This window comes from Bombina bombina, chromosome 1, assembly GCF_027579735.1.
Source record: "Bombina bombina isolate aBomBom1 chromosome 1, aBomBom1.pri, whole genome shotgun sequence".
NCBI classification, from domain to species: domain Eukaryota; kingdom Metazoa; phylum Chordata; class Amphibia; order Anura; family Bombinatoridae; genus Bombina; species Bombina bombina.
Genome location: NC_069499.1, coordinates 823,807,886 through 823,825,442, shown reverse-complemented (window position 1 = coordinate 823,825,442; position 17,557 = coordinate 823,807,886). Strand labels below are relative to the sequence as shown.

The 17,557-nt window shown below is 40.3% G+C and overlaps 1 protein-coding gene across 1 annotated transcript in view; it reads right to left on the bottom strand.

The window, feature by feature from the left end:
• The window catches only part of LOC128646017 (blastomere cadherin), a 74,676-nt gene that overhangs the window by 32,509 nt on the left and 24,610 nt on the right, over positions 1–17,557 (bottom strand). The window contains exons 3-5 of the mRNA XM_053699409.1: positions 9,839–10,050; positions 9,397–9,540; positions 9,035–9,190 (exon numbers count right to left, since the gene is read on the bottom strand). Coding sequence (XP_053555384.1) covers positions 9,035–9,190; positions 9,397–9,540; positions 9,839–10,050 — 512 coding nt within the window. The remainder of the gene's footprint in view (positions 1–9,034; positions 9,191–9,396; positions 9,541–9,838; positions 10,051–17,557) is intronic.

The following is a 17,557-nucleotide window of genomic DNA, read 5'->3' as shown; positions in this document are numbered from 1 at the left end:
ATAACAACTTTATATCAATGGAATGAAGGGGTTCAAACGGAACGCCCTGTAAAACATTAAGAACAAGGTTTAAACTCCATGGTGGAGCAACAGTTTTAAACACAGGCTTAATCCTGGCCAAAGCCTGACAAAAAGCCTGGACGTCAGGAACTTCTGACAGACGTTTGTGTAACAGAATGGACAGAGCTGAGATCTGTCCCTTTAATGAACTAGCAGATAAACCCTTTTCTAAACCTTCTTGTAGAAAAGACAATATCCTAGGAATCCTAACCTTACTCCAAGAGTAACCTTTGGATTCACACCAATATAGGTATTTACGCCATATCTTATGGTAAATCTTTCTGGTAACAGGTTTCCTAGCCTGTATTAAGGTATCAATAACTGACTCAGAAAACCCACGTCTTGATAAAATCAAGCGTTCAATTTCCAAGCAGTCAGCTTCAGAGAAGTTAGATTTTGATGTTTGAAGGGACCCTGTATCAGAAGGTCCTGTTTCAGAGGTAGAGACCAAGGTGGACAGGATGACAAGTCCACCAGGTCTGCATACCAAGTCCTGCGTGGCCACGCAGGTGCTATTAGAATCACTGATGCTCTCTCGTTTGATTCTGGCAATCAATCGAGGAAGTAACGGGAAGGGTGGAAACACGTAAGCCATCCTGAAGTCCCAAGGTGCTGTCAGAGCATCTATCAGGACTGCTCCTGGATCCCTGGATCTGGACCCGTAACGAGGAAGCTTGGCGTTCTGTCGAGACGCCATGAGATCTATCTCTGGTTTGCCCCAACGTCGAAGTATTTGGGCAAAGACCTCCGGATGAAGTTCCCACTCCCCCGGATGAAAAGTCTGACGACTTAAGAAATCCGCCTCCCAGTTCTCCACTCCCGGGATGTGGATTGCTGACAGGTGGCAAGAGTGAGACTCTGCCCAGCGAATTATCTTTGATACTTCCATCATAGCTAGGGAGCTTCTTGTCCCTCCCTGATGGTTGATGTAAGCTACAGTCGTGATGTTGTCCGACTGAAACCTGATGAACCCCCGAGTTGTCAACTGGGGCCAAGCCAGGAGGGCATTGAGAACTGCTCTCAATTCCAGAATGTTTATTGGCAGGAGACTCTCCTCCTGACTCCATTGTCCCTGAGCCTTCAGAGAATTCCAGACGGCACCCCAACCTAGAAGGCTGGCGTCTGTTACAATTGTCCAGTCTGGTCTGCTGAATGGCATCCCCCTGGACAGATGTGGCCGAGAAAGCCACCATAGAAGAGAATTTCTGGTCTCTTGATCCAGATTCAGAGAAGGGGATAAGTCTGAGTAATCCCCATTCCACTGACTTAGCATGCACAGTTGCAGTGGTCTGAGGTGTAAGCGTGCAAAGGGTACTATGTCCATTGCCGCTACCATTAAGCCGATTACCTCCATGCATTGAGCCACTGACGGGTGTGGCAAGCACTTTGAAGTCTTGTTAGCCTGTCCTCTGTCAGGTAAATCTTCATTTCTACAGAATCTATAAGAGTCCCCAGGAAGGGAACTCTTGTGAGTGGAACGAGTGAACTTTTCTTTTCGTTCACCTTCCATCCATGTGACCTTAGAAATGCCAGCACTAACTCTGTATGAGACTTGGCAGTTTGAAAGCTTGAAGCTTGCATCAGAATGTCGTCTAGGTATGGCGCTACCGAGATTCCCCGCGGTCTTAGTACCGCCAGAAGAGCACCCAGAACCTTTGTGAAGATTCTTGGAGCTGTAGCCAATCCGAATGGAAGAGCCACAAACTGGTAATGCCTGTCTAGGAAGGCAAACCTTAGGTACCGATAATGATCTTTGTGAATCGGTATGTGAAGGTAAGCATCTTTTAAATCTACAGTGGTCATGTACTGACCCTCTTGGATCATAGGTAAAATTGTCCGAATAGTCTCCATCTTGAACGATGGAACTCTTAGGAATTTGTTTAGGATCTTTAAGTCCAGGATTGGTCTGAAAGTTCCCTCTTTTTTGGGAACCACAAACAGATTTGAGTAAAACCCCTGTCCCTGTTCCGATCGTGTAACTGGATGGATTACTCCCATTAACAAGAGCTCTTGTACGCAGCGTAGAAACGCCTCTTTCTTTGTCTGGATTGTTGACAATCTTGACAGATGAAATCTCTCTCTTGGAGGAGAGTATTTGAAGTCCAGAAGGTATCCCTGAGATATTATCTCTAGCGCCCAGGGATCCTGAACATCTCTTGCCCAAGCCTGGGCAAAGAGAGAAAGTCTGCCCCCCACTAGATCCGATCCCGGATCGGGGGCCCTCAATTCATGCTGTTTTAGGGGCAGCAGCAGGTTAGGTTTCCAGCCTTGTCTGTAGCGAGCAACAGCTCCTTCCTGTTTTGGTGCAGAGGAAGTTGATGCTGCTCCTGCTTTGAAATTACGAAAGGAACGAAAATTAGACTGTCTAGTCTTGGCTTTGTCCTGAGGCAGGGCATGGCCTTTACCTCCTGTAATGTCAGCGATAATCTCTTTCAACCCGGGCCCGAATAAGGTCTGCCCTTTGAAAGGTATATTAAGCAATTTAGACTTAGAAGTAACATCAGCTGACCAGGATTTTAGCCACAGCGCCCTGCGTGCCTGAATGGCGAATCCTGAATTCTTCGCCGTAAGTTTAGTAAGATGTACTACGGCCTCCGAAATGAATGAATTAGCTAGTTTAAGGACTCTAAGCCTGTCCGTAATGTCGTCCAGAGTAGCTGAACCAATGTTCTCTTCCAGAGACTCAATCCAGAATGCCGCTGCAGCCGTGATCGGCGCAATGCATGCAAGGGGTTGCAATATAAAACCTTGTTGAACAAACATTTTCTTAAGGTAACCCTCTAATTTTTTATCCATTGGATCTCAAAAAGCACAGCTATCCTCCACCGGGATAGTGGTACGCTTAGCTAAGGTAGAAACTGCTCCCTCCACCTTAGGGACCGTTTGCCATAAGTCCCTTGTGGTGGCGTCTATTGGAAACATTTTTCTAAATATCGGAGGGGGTGAGAACGGCACACCGGGTCTATCCCACTCCTTAGTAACAATTTCAGTAAGTCTCTTAGGTATAGGAAAAACCTCAGTACTCGTCGGTACCGCAAAATATTTATCCAACCTACACATTTTCTCTGGTATTGCAACTGTGTTACAATCATTCAGAGCCGCTAACACCTCCCCTAGTAATACACGGAGGTTTTCCAGTTTAAATTTAAAATTTGAAATATCTGAATCCAGTCTGTTTGGATCAGAACCGTCACCCACAGAATGAAGCTCTCCGTCCTCATGTTCTGCCACCTGTGACGCAGTGTCTGACATGGCCCTAATATTATCAGCGCACTCTGTTCTCACCCCAGAGTGATCACGCTTACCTCTTAGCTCTGGTAATTTAGCCAAAACCTCAGTCATAACAGTAGCCATATCCTGTAATGTGATTTGTAATGGCCGCCCAGATGTACTCGGCGCTACAATATCACGCACCTCCCTCTGAGCGGGAGATGTAGGTACTGACACGTGAGGCGAGTTAGTCGGCATAACTCTCCCCTCGTTGTTTGGTGAAATTTGTTCAATTTGTACAGATTGACTTTTATTTAAAGTAGCATCAATACAGTTAGTACATAAATTTCTATTGGGCTCCACTTTGGCATTGCAACAAATGACACAGGTATCATCCTCTGAATCAGACATGTTTAACACACTAGCAAATAAACTTGCAACTTGGAAATACAATTCAATTAGAATAATATTAAAACGTACTGTGCCTTTAAGAAGCACAGAAGATCTATGACAGTTGAAAATTAATAAATTGAAAACAGTTATAGCCTCAATCCTTGTAAATAACACAACTTTAGCAAAGGTTTAATCCCATTAGCAAAGATAACAAATTCTGAAAGCAGGAAACAAATTACAGAATAAACGTTTTTTATCTCAGTCAAACTATAATTCTCACAGCTCTGCTGAGAGAAATTACCTCCCTCAAAATAAGTTTTGAAGACCCCTGAGCTCTGTAGAGATGAACCGGATCATGCAGGGAATACAATGAGTTGCTGACTGAAATATTTGATGTGTAGAAAAAGCGCCAAAAAGCGGCCCCTCCCCCTCACACACAGCAGTGAGGGAGAACAGAAACTGTCAGAAAACAGATTAAGCAACTGCCAAGTGGAAAAATAGTGCCCAAACATTTATTCACTCAGTACCTCAGTAAATGAAAACGATTTTACATTCCAGCAAAAACGTTAAACATAATCTCTAGTTATTAAACAGCTTTATGTATTTCTTACAGTGTAATTCTAGTGAAGTACCATTCCCCAGAATACTGAAGTGTAAAGTATACATACATGACATTATATCGGTATGGCAGGATTTTCTCATCAATTCCATTGTCAGAAAATAAAAACTGCTACATACCTCTATGCAGATTCATCTGCCCGCTGTCCCCTGATCTGAAGTTTACCTCTCCTCAGATGGCCGAGAAACAGCAATATGATCTTAACTACTCCGGCTAAAATCATAACAAAAACTCTGGTAGATTCTTCTTCAAACTCTGCCAGAGAGATAATAACACACTCCGGTGCTATTTTAAAATAACAAACTTTTGATTGAAGATATAAAACTAAGTATAATCACCATAGTCCTCTCACACATCCTATCTAGTCGTTGGGTGCAAGAGAATGACTGGGAGTGACGTAGAGGCGAGGAGCTATATGCAGCTCTGCTGGGTGAATCCTCTTGCACTTCCTGTTGGGGAGGAGTAATATCCCAGAAGTAATGATGACCCGTGGACTGATCACACTTAACAGAAGAAAGAGCTCTTCAAGAAAAACTCAAACTGCCTTAACAGGACTCTCAAAAGGACCAAAGGAAGGCTGACCCTATTGCTAACTCAAAGCTCCTAAAAGGGCTTCAAACTTGTTAGCATCCGGACAAAAGCAATTAGCTGTAACTGGTTACACCATCCCTGAGCCAATAGCTATAGATGGTTCCACTCCAAGGGCTAACAGCCCTCTGAATAGCGCCCCCTCCCGGCACCATGCCAGTAGAAAGAACGACATCAAAAATCCTCCCTCAAAGGAGAAAACCAACAGCAGAAAATGGTCAACACTGCATAGAGTAACTAATCTCAAATCTTCCCTCCAAGATAACAGTCCCAGCACAAAGGCTAGTTAAAAGACCGAACCAAGAGTCCAAGATTACTGGAAAGATCAATGAGGAACTAAGTCCCCTGAAACAACGCTGCTACAAACCGCATGCTACCGTGAGTCAAAGAAACATTGTGCTCTGGTACGAGACCGCCTACACTCAGTCAGCATAAAGGGCACACTTCCAAGGGAAGAAGTCCCCCCCAAACCTCAGCATTCATATAAAATCAGATACACGTAGTAGAAGCCCCCACGGAAGCAAACTCTCAGCAGGAACCAGGCACTACATCACAGTACCCCTTCAAGGATCCGGAAACGCAAGAAGGGAAAAACCCCTGGAAGGCAGACCAAAAACCCCCAGGACTCCACAAATACTAAAGTAACTCCAAACCCTACTCTAAGATAAGGGAATGAAAACAGAAAAACACCCTAGAGGCGAGACCCCTCGGCCACATCGCCAAACCCAGTTGAAAAACACTTTGAGTCTACAGGAACATCAGAAATGCACCAGAAGACCAGTAGGGACCCGTCAGAAGACCTAGAGTCTAAGCCACAGTCAGATGGACAGTTCTCACAGAACCCCAGCCCCTCCGAAAGGGGCCCGCGGGACCACAAACATCAAATGTTAAACCAAACCATCCACACCCATCTATGAAGAGACATGGACCAAGGCTAGGGTTAGACAAGGGAGGAGCACATCTCTAAAGTCCGTAGACTTGGCGATCTAGAAATAGCCTCAAACCCAAGAGTCACGAAGGACTCCTGAACAGTCTGAGAATCAGCACACAGTGCAAATTATCACAAGAAATCTCGTAGGCAAGTGACAACACGTGACACACACACACGGAAACATCAATACCCAAAGGCAAATGATAGACCAGTGCCTTGCTCGCTGAGTTAATGTAAGGCACCGCCCACAAAACACCAAACAGAGCATCGAGGAAAAATGGACAACTGTCTGACCCTCAAAGGGCAGCCATCCATACCTGACCTCGACTCAATACGCAATACACCTGAACGTCGAAGACTGTAGTCCAACCAAGGGCATGAAAATGAAAAAAAAAAAAAAAAAAAAAGAGAACCCGAAGGAACTATTTTCCAAAGAAAACTACCTAGAGCAGGCAAACGTGTGAGCCGAAGACCCCCACCCCCCCCTCAAAGAAAACTCTGAACAGAGGAAGACAAACATGCCCGCACATCCAGACCAGATCCACCCAAAGCGGGAAGGATGATACTCCACCACCGCAAAAACAAAACAAAAAAAACAAAAAAAACGCAGTAGGCGAAAGTCAGTGCCCGGAAGAACTTGGAGTGAAATCACAAACGTTAGTCACCCAGTACACCAGAACACAAAGGTTCCACACATCTCCCAACTTCCAAAGAATGGAAACAATTCTGAGACCCCAGGGACCTAAGAACCATGATACCATCTGCAAGAGCAGATCCGTAACTCAGGCGAGTATCCTGAACCAACCAAATTGGCACTCACAACCCTCCATCCGGAGAAGTTGTATATAAACAGGCCTCATACTTCAGTAGGATCCGAGCCCGGAGTCCATAGAAGCCAAGAGACATTCTCAGCACTACGAAGGTAACATGAACCCTGGAAACAGCTAATAAAGTGCCCAACCAGTGCTAGCCTGGTGTAAGGACACTCTGGAACTGTTCAAGGTCCAAGAAAATTCACCCCGAAGGATTGATAAATGAACTAGAAAACATAATTCTAATATTCAACAAGTGCGCAACTCCCAAGGGAGTGCCCACTAGTCACAAGTATCGGTTCCAGAGAAGAACTTTCATAAATCGAAAGTCTAACAGACATGAGCTTAAGGAAAACATAATTAAAACACTTTCATCTGGATCACAAATTAAAATGAAGGTAGCACCCATCGGGTGAACGCCAGAGGTGAATGAAAAAGACAACAGGACCAGCCGATTAGAAGCCCCATTCACTCAAGCTCAGAAATGGAACTAAAAAACAAATACAAAAAAGAAAATAAGGAGATTGGCTTCATCCCCAAATGTAATTTCCATTTTGCCATCCGATCTTCTAAGGCCTTGGATCCCTTGGCACACTAGGACTGGGATCCTCCAACATTGCCAAAACAGGTCTCAAGAGAACCCGATGGCAAGACAGCCTATAACAGAAGGCAAAATCACCCCTCACTGGATCTACTGAAGACCCTGGCTCCGAGATTGGGGCCCCTGAAGCCTCAGGGGCCAATGCTTCCCCAGAACGCCAAACTAAATTGGGTGATCCCACGCTTGATGGGCCTTGGTTAACGGAGCACAGACAGTATCGTAGAAATACTGCACTTGGGAGATACAAATGATTCAGCGCCATAGAAATGGCCATGCGTAACCTAGCTGGGAAAGGGTCTTGAGCATGCACCTCACGGGTCATGGAAACCTCAGAGGCGGATAGTTCAACGCACTCTAAACTCCCAAAATCAGGAGAACAGAGTACTCTAGAACGGCAACCGGAACATAACTGATGGGCATTGATTACCCAGGCTATTTCATATTTATCACAAGACATCCCTCTGTATTGGAGGCATCCGTGTCGCGTATGTCTTAATCCTCCATAATCTTGGGATTACAAAAGGACAAAAACTGGCACACTGAAACTCCCAATGGCTGGGTAACTCACCACCTCCTGTGAACCAGACAACCCACAACCTAGACTCTCTCGGTTGCACACAGTCAGCATACGTTAGTGAAAAGACAACGTAACCGCACCCGTCACGAGGTGCACCGTGCAATCTTGAGAAGTTGCGTCATAAAAAGGCAGTTATGTTCCATAAAGGCAGTGAGCCCAAGTATAGCTACACATTGCAGCTAGAACCATATAACAAACATGATTTAAGTCCCCCCCCCCTGTTCAATAACCCCCTCAAGAATTAACCCATGATGATTCCTCATTTAAGAGGAAAGGAGTCCCACTGGGACCCTACCGTGTTTCTCAACAATACATCTCATATTGAAATAAAATTAAACGGAATCCATGCCATGGAACAGGAACACTGCCCTTCAATTCTGACAGATAGCCTTGTTTCTGATATGGACTTGAGTGAAGGTAGGCAGCAAAACTAGTCAACGCCGATTACCAAGGAGCTGTTAATACAAGTTGGGATGGGTTTGCAGGAAAACACTCCCTGCATCTCCGGACTCTAACTTTCATCCATGCTCTCACTGAGAGGTTGACATGATTACTTAAAACTCAGTCCCATTGCGAAGAGTACTACCCTCCATAAGAGACTCTCTCTAACTTCTGTACACTTCTGACAACTTCCTGTGAAAAAATGCAAAGAATAAATGGGGAGGTATTTAAGCATTTGGCTGGGGTGTGTCTCCTCCTGGTGGCTAGGTTCTGAATTCCCAAAAAGTAATTAATGCAGCTGTGGACTCTTCCCTTCTAAGAAGAAAATATCTTTTTTGTACATAAGATCTTCAGGTGATATTTTCCAGTTATGCTGTATCACTTTCAAGTGATTTAGCATATGAGTATTATATCCATTTAACAGGTGTGCGTTTATTAACACACACACTAGGGGGTTGATTTATCAAGCTACGGCAGAAAGGGGCATACATATGCGCCGCAGCTAGTCGCCTCTGGCGGGCTGAATTATGCATTGCACAAGAAATTGTTGTGCAACACCGCACCCTACCGGCGCACAGCCAATCACTGTCAATCTCCACAGTCGGGCGAGACCAGGGAGATTGAAATTCGCCAGCTAAGAGGTGGCAAAGAGGTAAATAGGGAATGCAGGCTATCTTGTGAGAACCTGCAGTAGTGGCAAAGGCTTTGATAAAAATCGACCCTTTTATAGCTTCTTTGAATACATCCTTTGTCTTAATGACCAGCATATACTAGTGATAACTAACCAAGATTTCCCACTTACAATATATTTATCAAGCTCCTCTCTATCAAGAGGACGGGTAACATTCATCCAGCCCGTGGCCTTCTCTATGATAAAAACGCCTTCAGGAGGTGTGTCCGCACCTTGCCCTGTAATACTGTAGAAAACTTTGGTTGCTTTATCCCGGTTTGATTTGATCTGAAAAATAAAAAAGATATGTTATTTGATACATATCTACTTTAGCAAGTTGTGTCACTATGGAAGAATTCAAGAATGTCTGGCATAAGCTTATCCTATGAACTAGATAAGGTTTTTACTTTTAGGAAATATTGGGCAGACTTGATGGGCCTATGGTTCTTATATGCAGTCAAAATCTATGTTTCTATGTATCTGGAGCTACAAACCTGCACCACACGTTTTGGAAAAGGCCCCCTCTCATTTTCAGACACTTTGACTGGAGGAACAACCCAGTCTCTTTTCTGTCTCTTCAATCCAGGGTGTTTTTCAGGAAATGTTACCACAGAGTCTTTAGATTTAATGTGAGGTTCCTGTAGATAGAGTGGAAATGTGTGGGTAACACAGAGGAAAAAAACAAAACAAAACCACCACTCCTCAACCCAACTACACTGACCAGTAAATTTCTTTCATATTAAAAATTGTCTATTTTCAATTATATATAAATTCGGCACTATATATTTATTCACAAATTATCTGTGCCATCTGCAATAACAGCTCTCTACTTTATATGTAGAGTAAAAAAAAAAAAAAAATTCACAAAATAGTTGTAACCGTTCACCCTGAAAGACAAAAAAAAAAGTCAATAAATTCAGTATATTGTTATATTACCTCCACTGAGCGATGACGCTTGCTGATCACAGTGATTGTGGTGGAATGTTTCCTTCCAAGAGCATCCCAGGTACTGACGGTAAATTTGGTGTCTTTACCATGTAGTTTGACATGGCGTTTAGCCAAAACGGTGCCATCCATGAGCAACCAGAACCGAGAGTCTCCCACATCATAAACACTATGCTTCCGTGCTGTGCAATCCACAAAGTTTACTATAGAGGGCGATTAAATAAAATGCATAATGTTAACTGTGTGCTGGCTTATCTGCAGTTTAGCAGGATTAATTGCCCTTTGGTCTATTGCACTGGTTTTCAAACCTGTCCTCAAGCCTCCAATAGTCCAGGTTTTCTGGACAACCTTGGATGAGAACAGGTAAAATAACCATGTTTATTAATCAGCCGATTTCACCTGTGCTCTAGTTCAGATATTCTCAAAATGTGGCCTGAGGGCAGGTTTGAAAATTAGTGGTATATTGTAAAAACTCCCTAAAGTTATTGGTTGTGAGAGATAAAATAAAAATAAAATAAAAAAAACACCACAAACACACACACCAGCAAGGGTTGTCAGATTGTAAAAATACAAATTCCATTTAAAGGGACACTGAACCCAAAAATTCTTTTTTGTGATTCAGATAGAGCATGCAATTTTAAGCAACTTTCTAATTTACTATTAATTTTTCAGCATTCTCTTGCTATCTTTATATGAAAAGGGCATCTAAGCTTTTTTCATGGTTCAGTACTCTGGACAGCAGTTTGATTGGTGGATAAATTCATCCACCAATCAGCAAGTACAACCTAGGTTGTTCACCAAAAATGGCCGGCATCTAAACTTACATTCTTACATTTCAAATAAAGATACCAAGAGAATAAAGAACATTTTATAATAGGAGTAAATTAGAAAGTTGCTTAAAATTTCATGATCTGAATCACAAAAGAAAAAAAAATTGAGTTCAGTATCCCTTTAAAAAAACAACTTTATTTTATGACAAAGGGTGAATGAATTCAAGCACTGTCTTGTGGAACAGACATAACACATCTTGAAGTATAAGCAAAACAAAAGGCACCTAGCAGTCCCTAACCGATAACCTTCAGCTCAGGGCCCACAATGAATAGTTAAGAGAAGGGGGGGGGGGTCACAAGTTGAGAGTAACATGATACCTTGGTAAATGGTATGTGTGATAACCCCAGAAAAGAGTCCTTGCAGAGGTTTATTAAATAGATGGGGGGGGGGGGGAGAAGAGGAGATTGGTATGCAAGATCTGGCACAGCAATGTTAGGCAGGAAATGATGGGAGAACCAAGTAAGGATAGGGGGCCAATCAACAGTATAAAGTGTCATATCTTGCACCTAAAGTGGCAGTTATAGGAATGGGTAATAAAGGGATTATCTATCTTTTAAAACAATTCTATGGTAGACTGTCCCTTTAAGAACTGACCAAAAACAGAACTTAAAAAAACACAATTGTACTGATAAGTATAAAGAGAAGGGAGACTAGACAGCATTGGACCACAAGGCATATAGATAGATATCTCTCTAAATATAAAAGTTTATATATTTGCAAGCTCACTTCCCTGGCAGTGAAAACTATATATTGCATGCAAACAGCAAATACATCACTGGAGCATATAATCAGCCATATCTCCAGACTATATTCATATTAAAGTGGTCTTGTTTCATGTTTTTTTATAAATACAAAAATGACAGAAATAGGTCTTCCTCTGCAGGCAAAAAAATCCTTTAGTTTAATTTCATTAACCAAATCACATGCTCTCCTCAATGGAGGAGGAGGGGGGGGGGATTGGAAGAAACCAACCTCAAAAAAAAAAATTTTTTTACATTTGAAGTACTGTGGTGGCATTAATTTGTTTGTCTGCACCATGTTTCAGATTTTATAATAGTAAGAATTTGTTATCTGGCTTCATACATTGTTCAGTTTTATTCCCCAGTTTCAGATTGAGGCAGAATGGTAGATGAACAACCACCACATAAGAGGGGTAAACATTGAAGCTTTCCAATTGAGATGTGTTTAGAAAAAAAAAAAAAAAAGGCATGATTTAAAAAAAAGGGACAGTAAAGTCAAAATCAAACTTTATGATTCAGATATAACATGCAATTTTAAACAACTTCCCAATTTACTTCTGTTATCCAATTTGCTTTGTACTCTTGGTAATCTTATTGGAGCAAGACTAGGTAGGGCTCATAAGAGCTCAGGAGTGTGCATGTGTCTTTAGTACCCTACGGCAGCAGTGTTTTCCAACATATAACAAATCTACAAATGTTGCAAAACACTGCTGCTGCCATAGGGTACTAAAGACACGTGCACACTCCTGAGCTCTTATGAGCCCTACCTAGTTTTACTCTTCAAAAAAAAATTTTTTTACCAAAGAACAAAGCAAATTTGATAACAAAAGTAAATTGGTTTAAAATGTTGTGCTCTGTCTGAATCATGAACGTTTGATTTTGACTATGTCCCTTTAATTATCTCTAATAAAATCACACAGGAGAGGAATATGCAGGGTGTAGCTGTCCATGGGCTCTGAAGATTACAAAAACAGAACATCTGACTTACATAGAAGTCCGGCAACAGAGTGAGGACCTGCTGACTAAAGCCCTACAGACAAACACATGACAGCTTTAGACAAAGAAAAACATTCTTTAGTGTCCTAGAGAAGGCCCAGGAATTGGCTTTTAAATAAAAGTTTGCGATATGAAATATTAAACAGTGCTCCATTGGTAAAAAAAAAAAAAAAAAAAAAAAAAAAAAACGGCCAAATAGCTTAGTTTTCTTGCAAAATGAGCACTTAAAAAAAAATAAAAAAACCTCAGTATAGCCCCTGGGGTGTTTTAAGAGCAGAGGATTATAAAAAAAAAAAAAAACTTTATTCCGTCAGTTCTGGGCATAAGCAAATCTGACTCCCTGTTATCTAGTCTATTCACTAGCCTAGAAGTTTTAGGCCATCAGGCTAAGAACTTCCAAAGGCCAAATCTGGATTTTCATTCGCCACTACCTCAAAAACAGGCTAATTTTTTTTATATATAAAAGTACAAATCTGTACACAAGGTAACCACGTGCATTTTGGGTTTATCCGTTAAACGAAGTCCAGAAAACGGCACTGAGATAGTCAACTATTTTCAGCTCAGATTTGAGAAAAAGCACAATACAAATGTCTGCATACAGTTGAGGGTTGCACTTCTCAAATCTATCCGGCGCAAACATAAGTACTTCCAGGTAAAGGTTGTTCACATTCCATTGTCTTCAGGAAGTGTAAAATAAAAAAAATAAAGGGACAGTATACACCAATTTTTATAACTGCATGTAATAGACACTACTATAAGAGAATATGCACAGATACTGACCTAAAAATAAAAAATTTTTACTTAGAAGATCCTAGTTTAGCATTGTTGATGAGAGAGATAGTCTAGGACTAGGGCTGCAACTAACTATTATTTTCATGATCGACCAATTGGCCGATTATTTTTTCGATTAATCGGATAAAAAAAAAAAGAGAATCAATAAGTTTTCTATGTTTTAAATAAAATCCACATAATGAGTGTTACAAATATAAACTTCAGACTAAAACTTTACATTAACACAACTGTTTCTTCAATTTTTAAGCAGCAGAGCACAGTTTTATAATTAAACAAAACCACAAACTGTTTGAAAAGAGGTAGAACTAGAAAGAGTTAGGCTATCACTGTTAATAACATTCTGTTATTCACTCTTTCAGAAACTTTGCATTGAAATGCAAAAATCTCAACATGTCCACATGCTTCTGGCTAAGGCTGGTTCTCTGTATGCATCTATATTTCCTGCAGCAGAGAAAAGGCTGTTGAGGTGTATAAGTAGGGTTTTGCCAATTTCACCAAAGTGGGATATTTATCTTTGTTAGCTCTTCACCAATGCTAAGTGTTTTCTACCTTGGCAAGGGGCCTCTCAATAAAGTAACCCTTGACTTCATTCTAACATAAAAATATCTTGAATATCTATATGCAATGGTAAATAACCAGCTATAAGGTTAGGGGAAATATCTAGTCCGCTCTAAAAATAACGGATATATACTTATAAAGGTTGAATCTGGTACATATTATCACAATTTATTAAAAATATAAAAAAAAAAAAAAAAAAAAATCAAAAAGCGCTAAGGACTGTATATCAATAACAGGACAAAGCCTTACACATTTATTTATACAGTACATATAATCAGCAATAGCAAGGAATACGCTAATAATTGTGCAAACCAATTTAAATAACTCCCATCAATCTAGGGGCAAGGTGTAAACAAGCTTTGCACTATATCATGAAAAGCATAGTTCCAAATCACCAGATTTAATATAAACAATCCAAATGATGACTATTATATCTGGGTTGCACATAAGCCAGGGGTAGTTGTAAACTTATACTGTCCTGAAAAAGTAAACAGTAAACATCTGTAGATGTCCTTTAGGCTAAGGACCTAACCATAAAATACAATACCATATGCAGGAGTTCATTGGAGTGAAGCAGCTGGTGTTGTGCACAGACCAACTAATTGCAAACCAACTAATTGGATTAATCGATTATGAGATTCGTTGACAACTATTTTCATAATCGATTATGACGATTAGTTGTTTCAGCTCTATCTAGGACATTGACTGAAAGCGGCTGGGTAAAGAAAGATAGCAAACACTCCCCCTTCCCTACATATGAATAGACAGGTAACAGACAGGAGGCGGCAGGAGTCTGTAAACGCATGTATACATTGACACTGCGGGGCTTGTTTAGGAGTCTGAAAATCAGCACAAAGCAATTAAAAAAAAAAAAAAATTAAGCAAAACTATACATTGCTACAAAAATACTTCCAGATGGGCTATATAAAATGGATCTACAAAACATTTATCAAAAAAAAAACAAAAAAAACCCTAGTGTTCAATGTCCCTTTAAGATCTTAAAGGGATATGAAAATCAAATATTTTCTCCTCTTTCATGATTCAGGCAATTTTAAGCAACTTGTACTCAAATCTCAGTCTCTTGGTATCTATTGTGAAAGCAGGAATATAAGCTTGGGTGCCGGCCCACTTTTGGTTTCTGGGTAGCTACACTTAGCCACCAATCAGCAAAAGCTACCCAAGTGTAGCTACCCAGGAACCAAGTGGGCTGGCTCCCAAGCTTACATTCCTGTTTTTTTTTTTGTTTTTTTGTTTTTTAAAGAGAAGAAAATTAGAAATCTGCATGCTCTGAATCATGGGGAAAAAACAAAAAACAAACAAAAACATCCCTATAATATAGAATCTTTTAGTTGTGAAAATTTGCACCATATTGATGATATTTTAAGGTTACCCCTGCTACATGTTTACCCTAAAAGCATAATTGCAATGTTAAGACAGGTATGTTATTCTATAGAAAAAAAAAAAAAAAAAAATAAAAAAAAAAAAAAAAAAAAGTCCTGTAAAGACACATCCCCTGCACAACATACAAGAACTTAACCCCTTAATGACACCTGACGTACCAGGTACGTCCTGCAAAAACTAGCAGTTAGTGACAATGGACGTACCTGGTACGTCAGTTGTTTAAGAGAGTGCTGGAAGCGATCGCAATTGCTTCCAGCAGCTCTCAGGGTATTGCAGTGATGCCTCGATATGGAGGCATCCTGCAATACCTTTTAACAAGCCTCCGATGCAGAGAGCCACTCTGTGGCCCTCTCTGCACCGGTATCAATGGTGCAGTGTTCCGGGGGGAAGGGAAGCAAAGAGGCGGCAAGCATGCGGGCGCGTGCACGTGGGGCGCGCGCATATTAGCCACTGACACCAATGAAAAAAAAAAAAAGTTCAAAACACACATATACATATATATATATATATATATATATATATATATATATATATATATATATATATATATATATATATATATATATATATATATATATATATATATATATATATATATATATATATATATATATATATATATATATATATATATATATATATATATATATATCTGGGGTGGGGCTGCTACTTACAGAAAAGTTTATAAATATTTTTGGGGGCAAATTGGGTACTGGCAGACAGCTGCCAGTACCCAAGATGGCGGCAATTAAGTAGCAGGGAGGGTTATAGAGCTGTTTGGTGGGGGATCAGGGAGGTTGGGGGCTAAGACAGGGCTCCATTACAGCAGAATACATTTTTTAAAAAAACAAAATAAAAAAAAAACTCCTTTTATTTAGTACTGGCAGACTTTCTGCCAGTACTTAATATGGCGGGGACAATTGTGGGGTGGGATGTGTCAGGTGGGAGGCTGATCTCTACACTAAAGCTAAAATTAACCCTGCCAGCGCCCTACAAGCTACCTAATTAACTCCTTCACTGCTGGGCATAATTCACGTGCTGTGCGCAGCAGCATTTAGCGGCCTTCTAATTAACAAAAAGCAACGCCAAAGCCATATATGTCTGCTATTTCTGAACAAAGGGGATCCCAGAGAAGCTTTTACAACCATTTGCGCCATAATTGCACAAACTGTTTGTAAATAATTTCAGTGAGAAACCTAAAATTGTGAAAAATTTAAAGGTTTTTTTTTTTTTTTTTTTACTCGCATTTGGCGGTGAAATGGTGGCATGAAATATACCAAAATTGGCCTAGATCAATACTTGGAGTCGTCTACTACACTAAACTAAAGCTAAAATTAACCCTACAAGCTCCCTACATGCTCCCTAATTAACCCCTTCACTGCTGGGCATAAAACACGTGTGGTGCGCAGCGGCATTTAGCAGCCTTCTAATTACCAAAAAGCAACCCCAAAGCCATATAAGTCTGCTATTTCTGAACAAAGGCGATCCCAGAGAAGCATTTACAACCATTTGTGCCATAATTGCAGAAGCTGTTTGTAAATAATTTCAGTGGGAAACCTAAAGTTTGTGACAAAATGTGTGAAAAAGTGAACTTTTTTTTAATTTGATCGCATTTGGCGGTGAAAAGGTGGCATGAAATATACCAAAATGGGCCTAGATCAATACTTTGGGATGTCTTCTAAAAAAAAATATATACATGTCAATGGATATTCAGGTATTCCTTACAGATATCAGTGTTCCAATGTAACTAGCGCTAATTTTGAAAAAAAAGTGGTTTGGAAATAGCGAAGTGCTACTTGTATTTATGGCCCTATAACTTACAAAAAAAGCAAAGAACATGTAAACATTGGGTATTTCTAAACTCAGGACAAAATTTAGAAACTATTTAGCATGGGTGTTTTTTAGTGGTTGTAGATGTGTAACAGATTTTGGGGGTCAAAGTTAGAAAAAGTGTGTTTTTTCCATTTTTTCCTCATATTTTATAATATTTTTTATAGTAAATTATAAGATATAATGAAAATAATGGTATCTTTAGAAAGTCCATTTAATGGCGAGAAAAACGGTATATAAATATATGTGGGTACAGTAAATGAGTAAGAGGAAAATTACAGCTGAACACAAACACCACAGAAATGTAAAAATAGCCATTGTCATTAAGGGTAAGAAAATTGAAAAATGGTCCGGTCATTAAGGGGTTAAATGAGGTGGACCAAAAAAAAAAAAATTAAAAAAAAAAAAAGTTTCAATATTTATAACTTCATTCTAAAAAAGGTGGGGAGTGCTTTTTATATTAACGGGTACTCTTAGTGAGTGGCCTGGCAGGCAAGGTAGTTAAGAGAAACGTCAGTAAACCTTTGTTTGACGTATGACATACATTTACAGGAAAATATCT